The 15,434-nt window shown below is 46.4% G+C and overlaps 1 protein-coding gene across 1 annotated transcript in view; it reads right to left on the reverse strand.

The window, feature by feature from the left end:
• The window catches only part of SMCHD1 (structural maintenance of chromosomes flexible hinge domain containing 1), a 2,274,803-nt gene that overhangs the window by 638,714 nt on the left and 1,620,655 nt on the right, over positions 1 to 15,434 (reverse strand). The window contains exon 39 of the mRNA XM_086965602.1: positions 5,149 to 5,280. Coding sequence (XP_086821728.1) covers positions 5,149 to 5,280 — 132 coding nt within the window. The remainder of the gene's footprint in view (positions 1 to 5,148; positions 5,281 to 15,434) is intronic.

Here is a 15,434-nt window from a genome sequence, read left to right on the forward strand (position 1 = left end):
ATCCATGGGTTAATAGGCCACCAAGGTTGGTGGTTGCCAAAATTTTGTGGTTGATTTCTCCAGTTTCTCTTATTTCCACGACCCCTCGGGGCTTGATTGGATGATCCGGTCTGTGATGCATCTGAGTCACTGGATGTCCCATCAGAACTGGAAGTACCATAGTTGGAACCACCTCTTTTGCCACTGCGACTAAATGTAGGTGCTGTATAACTGTCGCTACTATATGGGTATATTTTCTCCATTGAGAATCTCTCTAAGTCCTTTTTAAACTTCTCTAGTTTTATAGATAAGATTGATTCCTTAAAATCCTTATTGGTCTTATCTGTGTCGTCCTGTCCCTTTTTAAACTGTCCACTTTTGAGAGTAGTTTTTATTTGGCCTTCAAGGACCTGAATCTCAATCAGAATGTTATCCGCGACTCTTTTCGCGGTTTTTATGATCAGGACTAGCCAGTCTCTCGTACATCTCCAGGCAATCAGTGCCCAATCTTTGAGAAATGATTTATCGTCAAGAAAGAGACGTGGGGCATTCGTGACGATGAGGCCTGTAGGTGCACAGTTACCCCTGAGATATTGGGCCATGATCATACCATGAACAGTAGTTCGAGAGTGGGATTTCTTAAGGATCAAGACTTTGTTCCAATTATCATCATTGTTAATTGTCTGAGGTGGTGCGGACATATTATCCAAAAGGCTAGGGTTTTCATCTAGAATGTTCTGTACTTCGGCGCTTTCGAATGCCAACCCCCAGTTAGTAGCCATCGCTCCGAGTAGACAGATGAAATAGTCAAGCCTCAAAGCAAGATACTCAAAGTATATTTTGTTGCACTGGTGACCAATGTGGTCAACCGAAAGTGGCATACACTGGAGGACCTATATTATTCCTTGGTAGAATTACTTAATTTTTATCTCACACGGTAGAGGACTACAACTCCCAGAAGTCTTGAAGTCACGTGACTGCTCGTCATCACGCTTTCTCTGGGCAGCACACAAAAACACTAGCTCACTCGGCGGTCGGCGCCCCCCCGAGCAGTACTGAAGACTGCCTGGAGACGCCGACGGTTAGGTGAGTGAACACATACGCATTATGCGTAGGATTAGGCTGCTTAGTCTTGCGCGCTTGCCGTTGGGTCTATGCAGCGCTGCCCTTGCAAGCTCCCCTCTCAACAATATGTAGTTGTTTAAACTGACACGCTGCCAGACGTTATATCGCGACCCACAATATGAGGCGTATTTCGTCAGTTTCTCAACTACAAACTGACGCCTTCCGCTCCATTTATTCCCAGTGTGTGGTCGTTTCTCCTGAGCTGTGACAGAGCGCGGCGGCTACGCCCGGTCTGGTTACTATAGGCTCAAATAACCAGTGATCTCAAAGTATATTTTGCTAACCAAATAGGTTAGTGTCCTATAACCAACCGCTCAACTAAACGTTTTGTGATTTCTCACAGAGCGGTGCTCCTTTTACCTGCGCTGCAGCCAGGTGGGGTGAAGCTCCTCAGCCTACACATAAGGGTGAGTGCATGCCCGAGATAATGATCAGGTATGATTGAACATATAGTAATGCCACTATGAATACAAATAATAACGTGCCTTGTGTTATTTGTTTGTCCATTTTGTTGTTTTACATGTTGGATTCCTTGCCATTACACTGACAGTATACGGTTGAGCACGCCTGGACTTTCAGGTGACATTTTTACGATTCATTTTATGATTCATTTCTTTGAAAGCAGTAGTGTATTATACAGGTCCTGAGGAATGCATTAAGAACATCTTATATATGCTGAAACATGTCGACCACTAACAAGTGCGGTTATTATTTAAAACCTGCACCCACACCTGCCTTTTAACCTTAGGGTTTGGGGGTTATTATTAAAATTCTTTTTACCACCCATTCACCTAATTTTAGTATCTTTCACTTTTTCACTTCTAATCTTTACACTGCTTTTTCATTAGCCACCATTTCACTCTTCTGTTCTGCTCTCATACCTCATATTACATCCTGGTCACGGTAATGTTTACCGGCCGTCTTGTCTCCTGGGTAAGGAGATCCCACATGATGATAATAAGGGCGGAACAGTGTGGCTTCTGATGGGAACAATATTTCCCTCCTGGTACCCTTGAGTCTCGACTCGACCACTTTTCCAACTATCATCTCTCGCTGTTACTGTTCTGTGTATACATGGTATAGTGGTTCACATTGTTAACACTTATTTTGACCCCCAGATATTATTTGTTGTGTTATATTGTGTTAGGGGCGTATATCTGGTTGGTCGATAAACCTGCCCTCAGACCCTCCCCACTTGTTGTTGTTGTGTCTGTATTTTACCACCCAATCCTATTGGGTGGTAAAATACCGAATTCAGGTGTGCATGCACATCTGTGCATGCACACCTGTGCAATGTGACACACAGGCATGCCCTTAGGGCATGTGTGTGTGCCACATGGTACACAAGTCCGGAATAGGGGTGCTAGAGGGTGGCCATGTGACACCTCCTGCACCCTTGCAGGATTCTGTATTTACCGATTCTGTAAATACCGAATCTGTATTTCCCATTGATTCCTATGGGCTTCAAGGCCCATAGGAATCAATGGGAAATACAGATTCGGTATTTACAGAATCAGTAAATACCGACTCTTACAGAATCGGTAATTTTTTACCTACATCTGCCTCCTTCCAATTTACCGACTCTTAAATACCGATTCGGTATGAGTCGGTATTTAAGAGTCGGTAAATCGGAATTACCTACATCTGGCCCCTAGTACCCTTAGTCACTTTTTGACTAACCTTTTTACTGTCTTTTTTTAGTCGACTTCGACTCCTGGTGCCGGTAGGTATGCCCGGTGTAGGAAGGTGGATATCTGACTATGGTTACCCCCAACTTTTTGCCTGGTGTTTTGCTGGTTTTTCGACTTAGTTGACCTGGGGCCCTGCTATCCAGGACTCCAGGCCCACATTACTGCTGTTACAGGTTGCGTTCACCTTGAGTTTTATGGAGTTACCTTTCATAGGATGATTGATAGTATTGCCAAGGATACAGTTATTGCAATTACTGCAATTATAGCAGGGTTTTAGACCAGTGTAGATTGTGTTGGTTTTGGTTCTACTGGGTTGACTCAGAATTTCTTTTAAGTTCTTGCCTCTAGTAAATGCAAACATGGGAGGTTGGTTGAATAATCCCTTAAAGTCTGGTTCCATGGATAAGATGGCCCAATGTTTGCGGATGATTTGTTGAAATCGATTAGATGCTTTGGAATATTTGGAAACTACCTACTTGACCTGGCAGCCCAAAGGAGCGAGAAATGCTTGAGAACTACTCTATTGCAACCCAAATTGAAGACACAGTCTGATCGTATGGTGGTAGTTTCCAAATATTCCAAAGCGTCTAATCGATTTCAACAAATCATCCGCAAACATTGGGCCATCTTATCCATGGAACCAGACTTTAAGGGATTATTCAACCAACCTCCCATGTTTGCATTTACTAGAGGCAAGAACTTAAAAGAAATTCTGAGTCAACCCAGTAGAACCAAAACTAACACAATCTACACTGGTCTAAAACCCTGCTATAATTGCAGTAATTGCAATAACTGTATCCTTGGCAATACTATCAATCATCCTATGAAAGGTAACTCCATAAAACTCAAGGTGAACGCAACCTGTAACAGCAGTAATGTTATCTATGTTCTAAAATGCCCCTGTGGCAAATGCTACGTTGGCCATACCGAAAGAAAGATCCGCGTGAGGATCTTAGAACATAAGAGCAATATCCGGACACAGAACCTCAAGTCCACTGTTGCCACCCATTTCATGGAGAATAGACATACTGTGGCTCAACTGAAATACCAAATATTGGAACAAGTTCAGATCACGCTGAAAAATAAGAACACATTGCTAAAACGTGAGAACTTTTGGATCAGTTATCTGTCCACGATGGTCCCCCATGGGCTTAATGATCGCATTGAATTTCTCTGTTATTTATAATATATATGTACTGAGTACACTGGTATTTCTCATTTACATGTTTTCACTTTCTTATTACTTATCTCTTTTTATCGTTTTCTATGGACTTGGCTGTATCCTTTTCACACTCCATCATGGCGACTCTTCAGTCACCGTTATTCCCTTTTCTTTTCATACTCTCTGCTGGACGTCCAGTCCGTTTTTTATGTTGGTTCACCATGTTTTGCTTTTTATATCGGCTCACCACCACCTCGCGGCTGATCTTTCCCGCTTGGAACTCCGCGGAGTTTGAGCGTAGTGTCACACATGTAAGTACTCTGTCTGGGACTTAAAAGCCTCCTTCCTTACCCGCTTAACTCGGTGCCCGACTGTTTTTCTTACCTTGCCGATCACGGGTAGTCCACCTAATTACAGAGCTCACGGTAGCGCGCGGGCCAGCACCCTGATTACTACGCTATTTCTTTTCTTTTCTCTGAGTATTTTTCTTGGTTATCTTGGTTTCACCATGTCTTTTTAGGATTTTAACACACCGGGTTATGTTTTTCCTTGGTTACAGTTACTTACCTGCATTTGCGGTTTGGTTTAGATTCATGCCTTATTATTATTCATGTTTCACTTTTGATTATTTTCACTGTATCATCGCATTTTGAAGTGACCATAGTCCTGTTTTGATTTTCTTGTAGAGTAATCCCCTGACGAAGGGCTCCGCCCGAAATGCATCGGGATGTGTGATAATGTGTGTACCATAACATATTGAACCATATGTGGATTACAGTTACCTCTACATTTTGGAAACAAAGACATTTCTTCTATATGTCTTAATACATTTTGAGAGATGGATATCTTTAATTGGAGTATGAACTACTAAATACCACATGCGTATGGAAACAGACCAGCTGGTCCCCCTTGTGTTGTGCTCAGAGGTGTTCTCTCCCTAGGCGGGGGAGCTGTTCCCTAGTTATTCATTTCACACTGCCTGGCCAGACAGTGTTTTCCTCTTGCAGCACACCTCAATCCATTACAACTCTCTACCTCGGATTAAATTTGCTGTGCGAGTTCCCTTTCACCATTGTTAACATTTGTATATTTTGCAAGATGTGCCTGCAGAGGTGTCTGTTTTCACCTCTGTGTGTTTGTTGACTCTCACCAACTACAGCAATGTTACACTACTTAGGAAATTATAGTTACCACAATCTTGAGGCATAAACTCTTCACCAAGGTGCGACTGGCAACAGCTTTGACGTTTGAAACGGCTGGTGTAGCTGGTCTTGTGTCTGGGATCAACTTGACTGGTTCATTAGGTTCAATTAAGAATGTAATCTACAAAAAACAAAATGCTGGTAAATATATTACATAGTACACTACAGGTCACCCATATATTAATGAAATGTTCTACATCTTCAGTTGGAGGATAAAAATTATTGTGAAAAGGCGCACTTTACATATTTGTATCATATTTTAACTATGTACTTATATATTACATTTTAGCCAAATAAAGAACAAGTTACTTACCTTCGGTAACAATGCATCTGTAAGAGACATAGGTTAGTTATAGATTTCTTACCTTTAGAATTACCCCCAGGCGGATTCAGAGAATGTTATCATAGCAGTATCTCTGAACGTCAGTAGGTGGTATCGGTCGACTCTGTGTCCATCATCACATTTGCAGGGATGACGTTGTGGTGCCTATTTAGATGTTGCCCCAGCGCTTAAGTCAGTTCTGACACGACTTTCGAAACCACTGACCATTGGTGCGCTAAAACTAAGGCCCTGCAAGGTCCCTGTCCCTAGTAGTCAGTTCGCGAGGGGAGGATGGGTGGGGCTGAAAGGAATCTAAATTTAACCTATGTCTCTTCGATACATCGTTACCAAAGGTAAGTAACTTGTTCATCTGAAAGAGACAGTTAGTTATAGATTCCTTACCTTTACAATAGATACCCCAGCAATATCAAACAGGAAGAGAGTCTTGTAGGAGAGTAGGGTCTGCAATCCTATAGTCACCCCAGATTTTTGCTTTTGCTTCACTGGTTTACGACTTTCCCTGGCTGTGGGCCTGCTAATCAGACTCACAGCCTAGCTGTTCTCTCTCTAAATTGACATCCATGTACTTTAGGTGCATTTACCAATTGGTACTGGGTCACTCTTGTAAGTCCTTGTACAGTGTACCATAGGTACCCAGGGCATAAGTGTACCCAAGGCCTACCAGGGGCTGCATCATGTATTGTGCCACCCCTGGATGGCCTTCTAAACAGACACAACTGGCTGGTAACACAGCTGGGGCAAGGTGGTGTAATCACCATTTGTTGTAGATATAGTATACCTATATCTAACTCTAAAATGGACACATGTCACTCCTATGGCAGGCCTTATCAATCCTGAAGGCAGAGTGCTTGGAATTATGTGAGATGGTGCTCTAGCATGGGCTGAGCCTGTCTGCAGCTTTTGGAACCATGTCCTTATAGCTGTTCTATGATAACACTATACCATATACTCTTAAGTGCATTATAATTAGGGCTCCCGGTTTTATGGTATTTCTTTTATTGGCATTTCCGATTGTATTTATCCATATTTATTTTTTGGGCATTTTTTCTGTATTTATCCACATTTATCTTTGTCACAAGCAAAAGACGACGCTACAGCTAGTATTTTTCCACATTTATTTTAAATTGTGAATGCACACATGCGCTCGGTTGTTATTGGTCAACAATATAGATTCATCTGAAAACGTTGCCATTTGCAGAATGTCCCAAATATGCTTAAAAGTGCTATCACAAGCCATTTGTCTCAGAGCCTTGCAGTTTCTGTCATCGGCAGAGTGCCACATCCTCTCCCCCACTGAACACTTTACAGCTCCCCTAAGAGAAACATCAGAGAGACGGCCACTGGTAACACCCTACAAAAAATAGAAACAATACTCATCTAGGACTGTAAAACTTTCAAAGATGTAAAAAAGAGTTACAATTGTCAGAAACTCCAGCAGTCCCTGGGGCCTCTCGCCCGCGCTCATGAAGCAGTCCAGGAGACAGGTTTGTTGACGGTGCACCCGCATTTGTGAAGGAGGTCGCAGCCTGCAAGGGGTTAACCAGAGCCAGTACACATAGTCCTGCCCTCACCTGCCGTGCAACATCCGAAAACACAGCAAGTTACCCCCGCCTTCACACACTTATTAATTAACAACATGGAGCAGGGGACGACGCCGAGCCTTTTAGGACTCGGTGCAGGCCATTCTGTAATTCCTGCTTCATCCTGTGGAATCGGGTTTGTGGATGCCTGAATCGGGAGGGTTGGCATGTCTGGAAGCACCACAATGAAATGGATCCAAAAACAAAAGAAACACTTTTACTGTAAATTACTTTGTGGCTGTGTTCTGTCCAGTTAAACTTTCTCGACACACAGGACACGTGTCATGCTGTTCCAGCCAGGGCACTATACAGTTGATTGCAAGGCAACTGCCTTACTGTTTCTTCCTCGTTAAAATCTCTTTGAAAACCGGGCACTCCAACACAAAATCTGCGCTTGCAAACCCAGTCTGCGAGCACAAGACGGAGGCTGGAGCAATTGGCAGAGTGAAGAGGCAGGGGCTGAGGGGTGAACAACAAAGCCTCCTTAACAAGTAAATCGTCTTTCAAAGACCTGTGAAGTACTGGGGTGCGGCTGTGTGCGCCTGGAAGCTGTTTCAGCCAGGCTGACACCTCTTAACCCTCTAATGAGGGGGAGACACCAGATGGTTGGGGGGTGATTCTATTGATGGAAATGACATTTACTAGTATTTTCCAGTTTTTATATATAAATACAGATAAAGGAAATCTTGTTTTCCGTCTGTATTTATATGTAAAAATCAGTTTAAACGGAAAACCGGGAGCCCTAATTATAATCCTCGCGGCTATTGCTAACGCTGGCATAGCATTATCAAAACATGTTGAGTAAGGTGTGATACGAATTGGAATACTACCCCCTCGCCAGTTCTGGCGACGGGGGTAGCATTCCACCCTTTTAGAGGGACACGACATGTATGTAACTAAGAACCCCGGTTAAAGTTAACCCGAGCCTCAGCATCACAAAATGGATGCTGCCACCACAGACACAAGTCTGACCTCCTGCTGCTGGGAGTCCTTCCAGCGAGGGAGGCCTGGACAAAGGGTTTCCTGCCTTGGGAGGTGCTAGCACCACCCCAGACAGGATTTTGTGTATTAGGTAGGACAGGCCTGAAAGGAATGAGACATGCCTGGGGCACACAAGGTGCCCTGTGCATACACAGGCTCAAACCAGTTGCTGGGGCACTCCAGCCCCAGCTCTGGCGCGAAACCGGACAAAGGATAGGGGGTGTAACCACCCCCCTTCCTGGTCCCACCCATAGGAGGGACCTAGTGCTAGTACAGCCCCCTTTAGCAGAAAAAAGGTAGGAGCTGGTCCCATTCTAAATTAGATTATTCCTGAACAACTTTAAAAGAAGAAACTCTGGACTTCGACGTTCTGCTCCACAGAAGACTGAAGAAATCTCCCTTGTGGCCAAGGAGTGACCACCCTACACAAGCAGGCACCATCAAGCGTCCTAGCGGGTCACTTTGTCGTCCTTCCTGCCGGAACCAGACTTCAGAGCCTGACGAGATCCGGACTTCCAGACCTCTCCGACCTCTACCTACATCTGCAGCACAGCTGAGATCCGTGGGTGCGACGAGACACATTAACCGGCCATCTTGAAGAAACTGCACTTCGCTTCCAGCACGACTTCTGAGGTATCCTCGACCAAGTGCTTTGGGGATTGAGAAGCCCCAGCCCAGAGCAGCTCCTGCACAGAAGATCAGCCCTCCAGCATCCACGAGATCTGCGTGGGGCCCTTTTGCTTGATTGCTGCTCGACGCGTTGACTGGTCACTTGCCGGCTGGCTAGTGGCCTCCTAGACGACGATCCTTGAAATCCACACCGCTGGTCTGGTTGCTCCAGACTGGCCCTTGCTTCCCTGCAAAGGAGAAGCAACCCGGACCCTCCTGGTCCGCACCAGACACCGATTCCACTCACCGCGTGGGTTGCCTTTGCCAAGGCCTGTTGACGCCAAATCCGGATCCAACACCGCCGACAGCTCGAGCCTGCGTGGGACAGCTCGAGCCTCTATCCTGGTCGTCGAAGACACCTCCTGGTCCACGTGGCTGCAGAGTCAAGCGTCCACTCTTCACCTGAACGCGACAACAGCATCTGGTTCCTTCCTGGTTCTACTCCAGTCACTGGCTAGTGACTGTGAACATTGTCCCCTCTGTTTTCAGGTCTTCATCTTCCTTGATCCACCCTTGGATCACACCAGACACCTTCCGCCTGCAGCATCTTTTCTTTCAGGCTCCATAGACTTCAACGCAGAAACCCGACACGACTTCGCACCTATGCATCCGCAGCCCGTGGGTGAGGAAACAAGAGCATTTCGGTGCTCAAGGGTAGATTGACTCTCCTAGTGTCCAGATTCACAGTCGTTTTAGTCCTAACTAGTCAGGATTGTCTGTACTCACCTTTATCGTACACTGTACTGTCCATTGACTTTGTTAAGCATCTTGCGTGTGAGTTCACACTCTGCACACCCGTTCCGTGGGCCTCCTATTACTTATCTAGAGTTAGGGTAGTGTAGTCCCAGCGATCCTACAGCCTCTGGACAGCTCCATTCCTTCTATCGATTTCCTTATACCACTTGTTTAGCATATGGTTTGTTGCGCCCCTAGGGCAACATTGTAACTCGTGCAACTTAATGTATTTTTCTTAAGAGTCTTGTCATGTGCTTAGCCCTCTGACCTCATAAAGAGTTCAGAGGTGTATGTTAGTTAATAAATATCTTGTTTATTTTCATAACTATTTGTGTGGTGTCCTTTCATTTCGTATTCAAGGGGTAATATGTGGTAAAACAGCTGGCTTCACATGCCAAAAGTGTTTAGCCTGCTTTATCCATGCTACCATTAGGATAGCTGGTCTATAAGGTTGACTTACAACCAATCACCATAAGTGTTGTTTGGACTGATACAAGGTGATCACTAGAACTAGTGAGCATCATATATCAGGCCAACTTCTCACATTGGTGTGCAGCGGTTGGGATTTGTGCTTGCTGTTGTTTTTACCAAATATAATCTTGAGATATCATTTGAAAGATCACAAAGTACCATAGGTACATATAACAAAGCTTAGAAATACTCTGAGTTCTACTGAACCGGCTGTTGTAGTAGAAAGGGAGTAGCACACCCTGACTACAACTCTTAGCAAGGGATCAGTAGGAAAACACATAGTGTAGGTAAGTGCACCACTTACACCTCACTAGAAAGCATTTCTGCCACAGGAGAGAACACAGTGGCTCCTCTTGTGGCTATTGACCCTCCACAGGTCATTTCAAGATATGCAGCCCTCAGCTTCAAGGAGATGAGACAATTGTGTACCTCCAGGAGACTGAAACAGGGTTCCAACCCTACCCTTCCTTTTCTGATAGGTCTCTTAGAGACATATGATGCTAGAAGGGCTTCTAATCCAGGCCCCTCTGATCCTACAGATGGAAGCATGCCCCCTAGAAGGTGACCCTGAATCTAACCCCCCTGAAACCGAAGAGGTAGATGGTGAGGAAGATGGGAACTCCTCTGATGGAGAGGTAGACAATGGTCAGGTTATAGTCAGCAGACTTACCACGGCCAACTTAAGCCTACATGAGAATGGAACTGGGGGAGCCCCAGGCCAATCCTCAAGCAGGCCTAACCTTAGGAATAGACAAATTAGGTCTCAATCCAGAGGCTCTAACAGATCTATTCACACCCATGTCTCTCAGGCATCTTCTCAGAGAGGGATAACATCCCCTCAGAGAAGAGAACATGAAGCAAAAATGAAGGAAGTCAATCTGAGGATCCAAAGGGAAGAACTTGCCCTTGCCAAAGAGAAACTTGCCTTTGCCAGAGAGCAGAAATTGAGTGGGGTAGAACCCACTGGTGGCAGCATTATCCCTAGAGATAGAGACAGGAGTTTTGATAATAGACAACGGAGTAAAATAGTGCCCTCCTTTAAAGTAGGAGATGTCATCCACAAATGGATGACTGCTCTGGAGAGGGCCTGCAAAGTACAGCAGGTACCCCAGAGTCAGTGGGCAGCTATACTGTGGCTCTCCTTTGAAGGTAAAGGAAGAGACAAGCTCCTCACTGTTAGAGATGAGGATGCTAATGATTACCAAGTCCTAAAAGGTGCCTTGATTGATGGGTTTGGCTTAACAACTGAACAGTACAGGTCGATGTTCAGAGATACCCAGAAAACTCAAGCTCAGGATTGGACTGACTTTGTTGATTGTGCCACTAAGGCTTTGGAAGGCTGGTTACTGGGAAGTAAAGTTACTGATTACACAGGATTGTATAATATAATTATGAGAGAGCAAATCTTAAATAATTGTCAGAACCAGTTGTTGCATCAGCACTTGATTGACTCAGATCTGACCTCTCACCAAGAATTGGGAAAGAAGGCAGACAGATGGGTCAGGACAAGGGTCAAGCAGAACCAGAACCAGGGTGGTGGCCAGAAGAAAGTAGACCAGAAGGGTAATAATGAGAATAAGCAAAATGACCAGAAGTCTTCAACAGGGCCCCAACAATCTAAGGAGGGTGGGTCCCAGAATTCCCAAAAGAAGAAGAATGATGGTCAAAGAAAACCATGGTGCCAATACTGTAAAAGTAAGACTCACTGGTTTAGTGAGTGCACCAAGAAAGGCACAGCTCCTGCCACTACTGCCCCTAAGGCACCTGCACCTCCTAGTACAGTTAGTAGAGGTAGTGCACCCCCAAGGCTATAGTTGGGTTAACCCTGGGAACTGAGGTGGTTTCGGACTTAGTCAGTGTAGGAAGGTGGTTATCGGACTATGGTTACCCCCAACTTTTTGCCTGGTGTTTTGCTGGTTTTTCGACTTAGTTGACCTGGGACCCTGCTATTCAGGGCCCCAGGCCTACTGCTCTCTCTGTAAAATGGATTCCATGTACCTTAGGTGCATACCCAATTGGATACGGAGTCACCTTATCAGTCCTTGTACAGTTTACCTTAGATACCCAGGGCCTAGGTGTACCCAGGGCCTACCAGGGGCTGCAGCATGTATTATGCCACCCCTGGCTGGCCATCCAAATCTGACACAACTGGCTGCACGACAGCTGGGGCAAGGTGGTGTAAACACCCTTTGCTTTAGATATAGTATCTCTATATCTAACCCTAAAATGGACACATATATTCCTATCAGTCACTCCTATGGCAGGCCTCATCAATCCTGAAGGCAGAGTGCTTGGAATTATGTGAGATGGTGCTCTGGCATGAGCTGAGCCTGTTTGCAGCTTGAGGAACCAAGTCCTAATAGCTGTTCCATGACAACGCGTACCATATACTCTTAAGTGCATTATAATCCTCGCGGTTATTTGCCAACTTTGGTATCGCTTTATCAAAACATGTCGAGTAAGGTGTCATATGAATTGGAATACTAACCCCTCGCCAATTCTGGCGACGGGGTTAGCATTCCACCCTTCATGGGGACACGACATGTATGTAACTGTGAACCCCGGTTAAAGTTAACTCAAGCCTCAGCATCACAAAATGGATGCTGCCACCACAGACACAAGTCTGACCTCCTGCCAGCGAGGAGAGCTTGGACAAAGGGTTTCCTGTCAGGGGCGGTGCTAGCACCATCCCAGACAGGGTTTTGTGTATCCCAGGTAGGCAGGGCTGAGAAGAAGGTGACTGCAAGTGGCCCGGTGCTCACTGTGCATATGCCGGCTCAAACCAGTTCCAGGGGCACACCAGCCCCTGAGCTGGGGAAAGTCCGGACAAGGGAGGGGTGTAACCACCCCCCCCTCCTGGTCCCACCCATGGGCAGGACCTAGTCGCGTGCCAGCCCCTTTTCTTAGAATAAACGTAGGAGCGGGCCCTCTTCCCAAATTAGATCATCTTGAATCTTGAACTACTTTCCACGAAAGGAACTCTTGACTTTCTTTGAAGACTCTCCCTTGTGGCTAAGGAGTAGCCACCCTGCACCCGCAGGAACCACCTAAGCATCGCAATTTGTTGTACGTCCATCCTCCGGATCAAGACTGACCAGCTCGACGAGACCCAGATTCCCTGGCATCTCTGACCTCTACCTGCATCATCAGCCCAGCTGAGATTCGTGGGTGTGACGAGACCGGAGGGACCGGCTTTCTTCAAAACCTGCACGACGCTTAACCAGCACGACCTCTGAGGGATCCTCGAGTGAGTGCACTGGGGTTTGAGAAGCCCCAACCCTTAGCAGCTCCAGCACCGAAGTCCAGCCCCCCAGCATCCACGAGATCTGCAGGGGGCCCTTCTGCTCCTTGCTGCTCACCGCATTGTCCGGTCACCCGTTGGCTAGTGGCCCTCCGGACGACGTACCACGACGATTTCACCGCTGGTCTGGTTGCTCCAGACTGGCCCTTGCTCCCCTGCAAAAGAGGAGCACCCCGGACCCTCCTGGTCCCTTCCAGACGCCATCTTGACTCCACCGCGTGGGCTTGCCTTTGCCAAGGTTTGTTGCCCCCATCTTGGGTTCAGCAACGCCGACAGCAGACAGCTTCGTGGGACAGCTCGCACCTCCAGCCTGGTCGCCGACAACGCCTCCTAGCCCGTGTGACTGCAGAGTCCAGCGTCGCCCACTCACCTGGTCGAGGTGACTTCATCCGGTGCCATCCTGGTGCCCACACAATCACTGGCTAGTGATTAAGAACTGAGTCCCCTCTGCTTTCAGGTCGTCTCCATCACCGATCCAGGCTTGGATCACATCTAACATCTTCACTGGTTGCCTGCCAGCAACTTCTTCTTTCAGGCTCCATAGACTACAACGAGGATTCCCGACGTCTTTTGAACCCTATGCAGCCGCAGCCCCTGGGCTAGGTAACCCGAGCCTTTCGGTGCTCCAACGCAGGTTCACTATCCAAGTGTTCAGATCCTTTTTCGTTTTAAGTCTACCTAGTCGGATTCGTCCGAAAACAGTAACTTTAGAAATACTAGCCTCCATAGACTTTGTCCCGCATCCCGCGGGAGAGTGCACACTCTGCACCCGATCTCCCTAGGCCTCCTGCTCCTAACCTTAGAGTTTGGTAGTGTAGTCCTAGCGATCCTGAAGCCTCTGGATCTTGTTACTTACCTGCTAGTATTTCGCATTCCACTTTTAGAGTATATGGTTTTTCGTGCCCCTCGGGCATTTGTGTAAATTGTGCAACTTGAAGTATTTTCGTAAGAGTTTTGTATTGTGCTTAGCTCCCTGATTCATAAAGAGATCAGGGTAGACTTGTTATAAATAAATATACTTTATTTTCATAACACCTTGTGTGGTGTCCTTTCACTTGGTGTTCAAGGGGTATATGTGATGGTAAAACAGCTGGCTTAACACGCCCTCTAGAGTTTAGCCTAAAGACTGCTTTTGTCCACGCTACTAGGCTATCTGGTCTATAAGGTTGACTTACAACCAATCATCAATAAGGGTTGTTTGGTATGATACACAGTGATCACTAGAATAGTGAGCACTATATATCAGGCCAACTTCTCACAGTCAGGATACCTACCCAGGCTGTTCTTGTTTGTACTGGGGACATGGATTTGACCCCTACTGTAAGTCCCAGTACTCTGGGCAAATACAGACAAACACCTTTAACCCCTTCGCTGCTCATGACGAGCTCAGCTCGTCATGCAGTACACTGGTCGTGTGCTTATGACAAGCTGAGCTCGTCATGAACAATGGGATCCTGCATTTCTTAGCACACAGCGGGAATTGCCTTAGCAGTCAAGGTGTTAATTAATGGAAAAATGGCTCAGGCCTACAGGGACACTTGTGCCAGTGTCACTATGGTGACACCAAACTTTGTGGGCCCTGATCAGGTAATACTAGGTTCAGACTACCTAGTGACCAATGCTAGCAATGTCACTACCAATCACAGTATGGCAGTTGTTAACTTCTCCTGGGGAGGGGTAACTGGCCTCAAAAGGTTTGTAGTTAGTTCAGACCTCCCAGTGGACTGTCTCTTGGGCAATGATTTGGAATCCTCCTTATGGTCAGAAGTGGAGTCATGTGGAAATGTTAGGTTTGTCAGCACATGTCCTTGCTGTGACTAGGTCACAGGCCAAAAAATGCCCAGCGGAACAAGTGCTGGATCCTGGAACAATGGACCAGGCACTTCCCAAGAGAAAGAGCAGTAGGGTTAAGGCAGTGCCTTCCCCCCTGCCTCAAGGTGAGGATCAGCCCTCTCAGGAGGCTGACCCAAAGACCCCAGAAGGAACTGGCCTAGAGGAGCTTGAACCTGATCAGGTTGAGTTTCTTGGGTCAGGGGGACCTTCCAGGACTGACTTGAGGCAGGCACAGTTAGACTGTTCCTCTCTTGAACCCCTCAGACAGCAGGCTGCTGCTGAGGCTGCAGGGTATGCTACAGACACCCACAAGGTGTACTGGGATGATGGACTCCTATACTCTGAGGCAAGAGACCCCAAGC

This window comes from Lissotriton vulgaris, chromosome 4_1, assembly GCF_964263255.1.
Source record: "Lissotriton vulgaris chromosome 4_1, aLisVul1.2, whole genome shotgun sequence".
Taxonomy (NCBI): Eukaryota; Metazoa; Chordata; class Amphibia; order Caudata; family Salamandridae; genus Lissotriton; species Lissotriton vulgaris.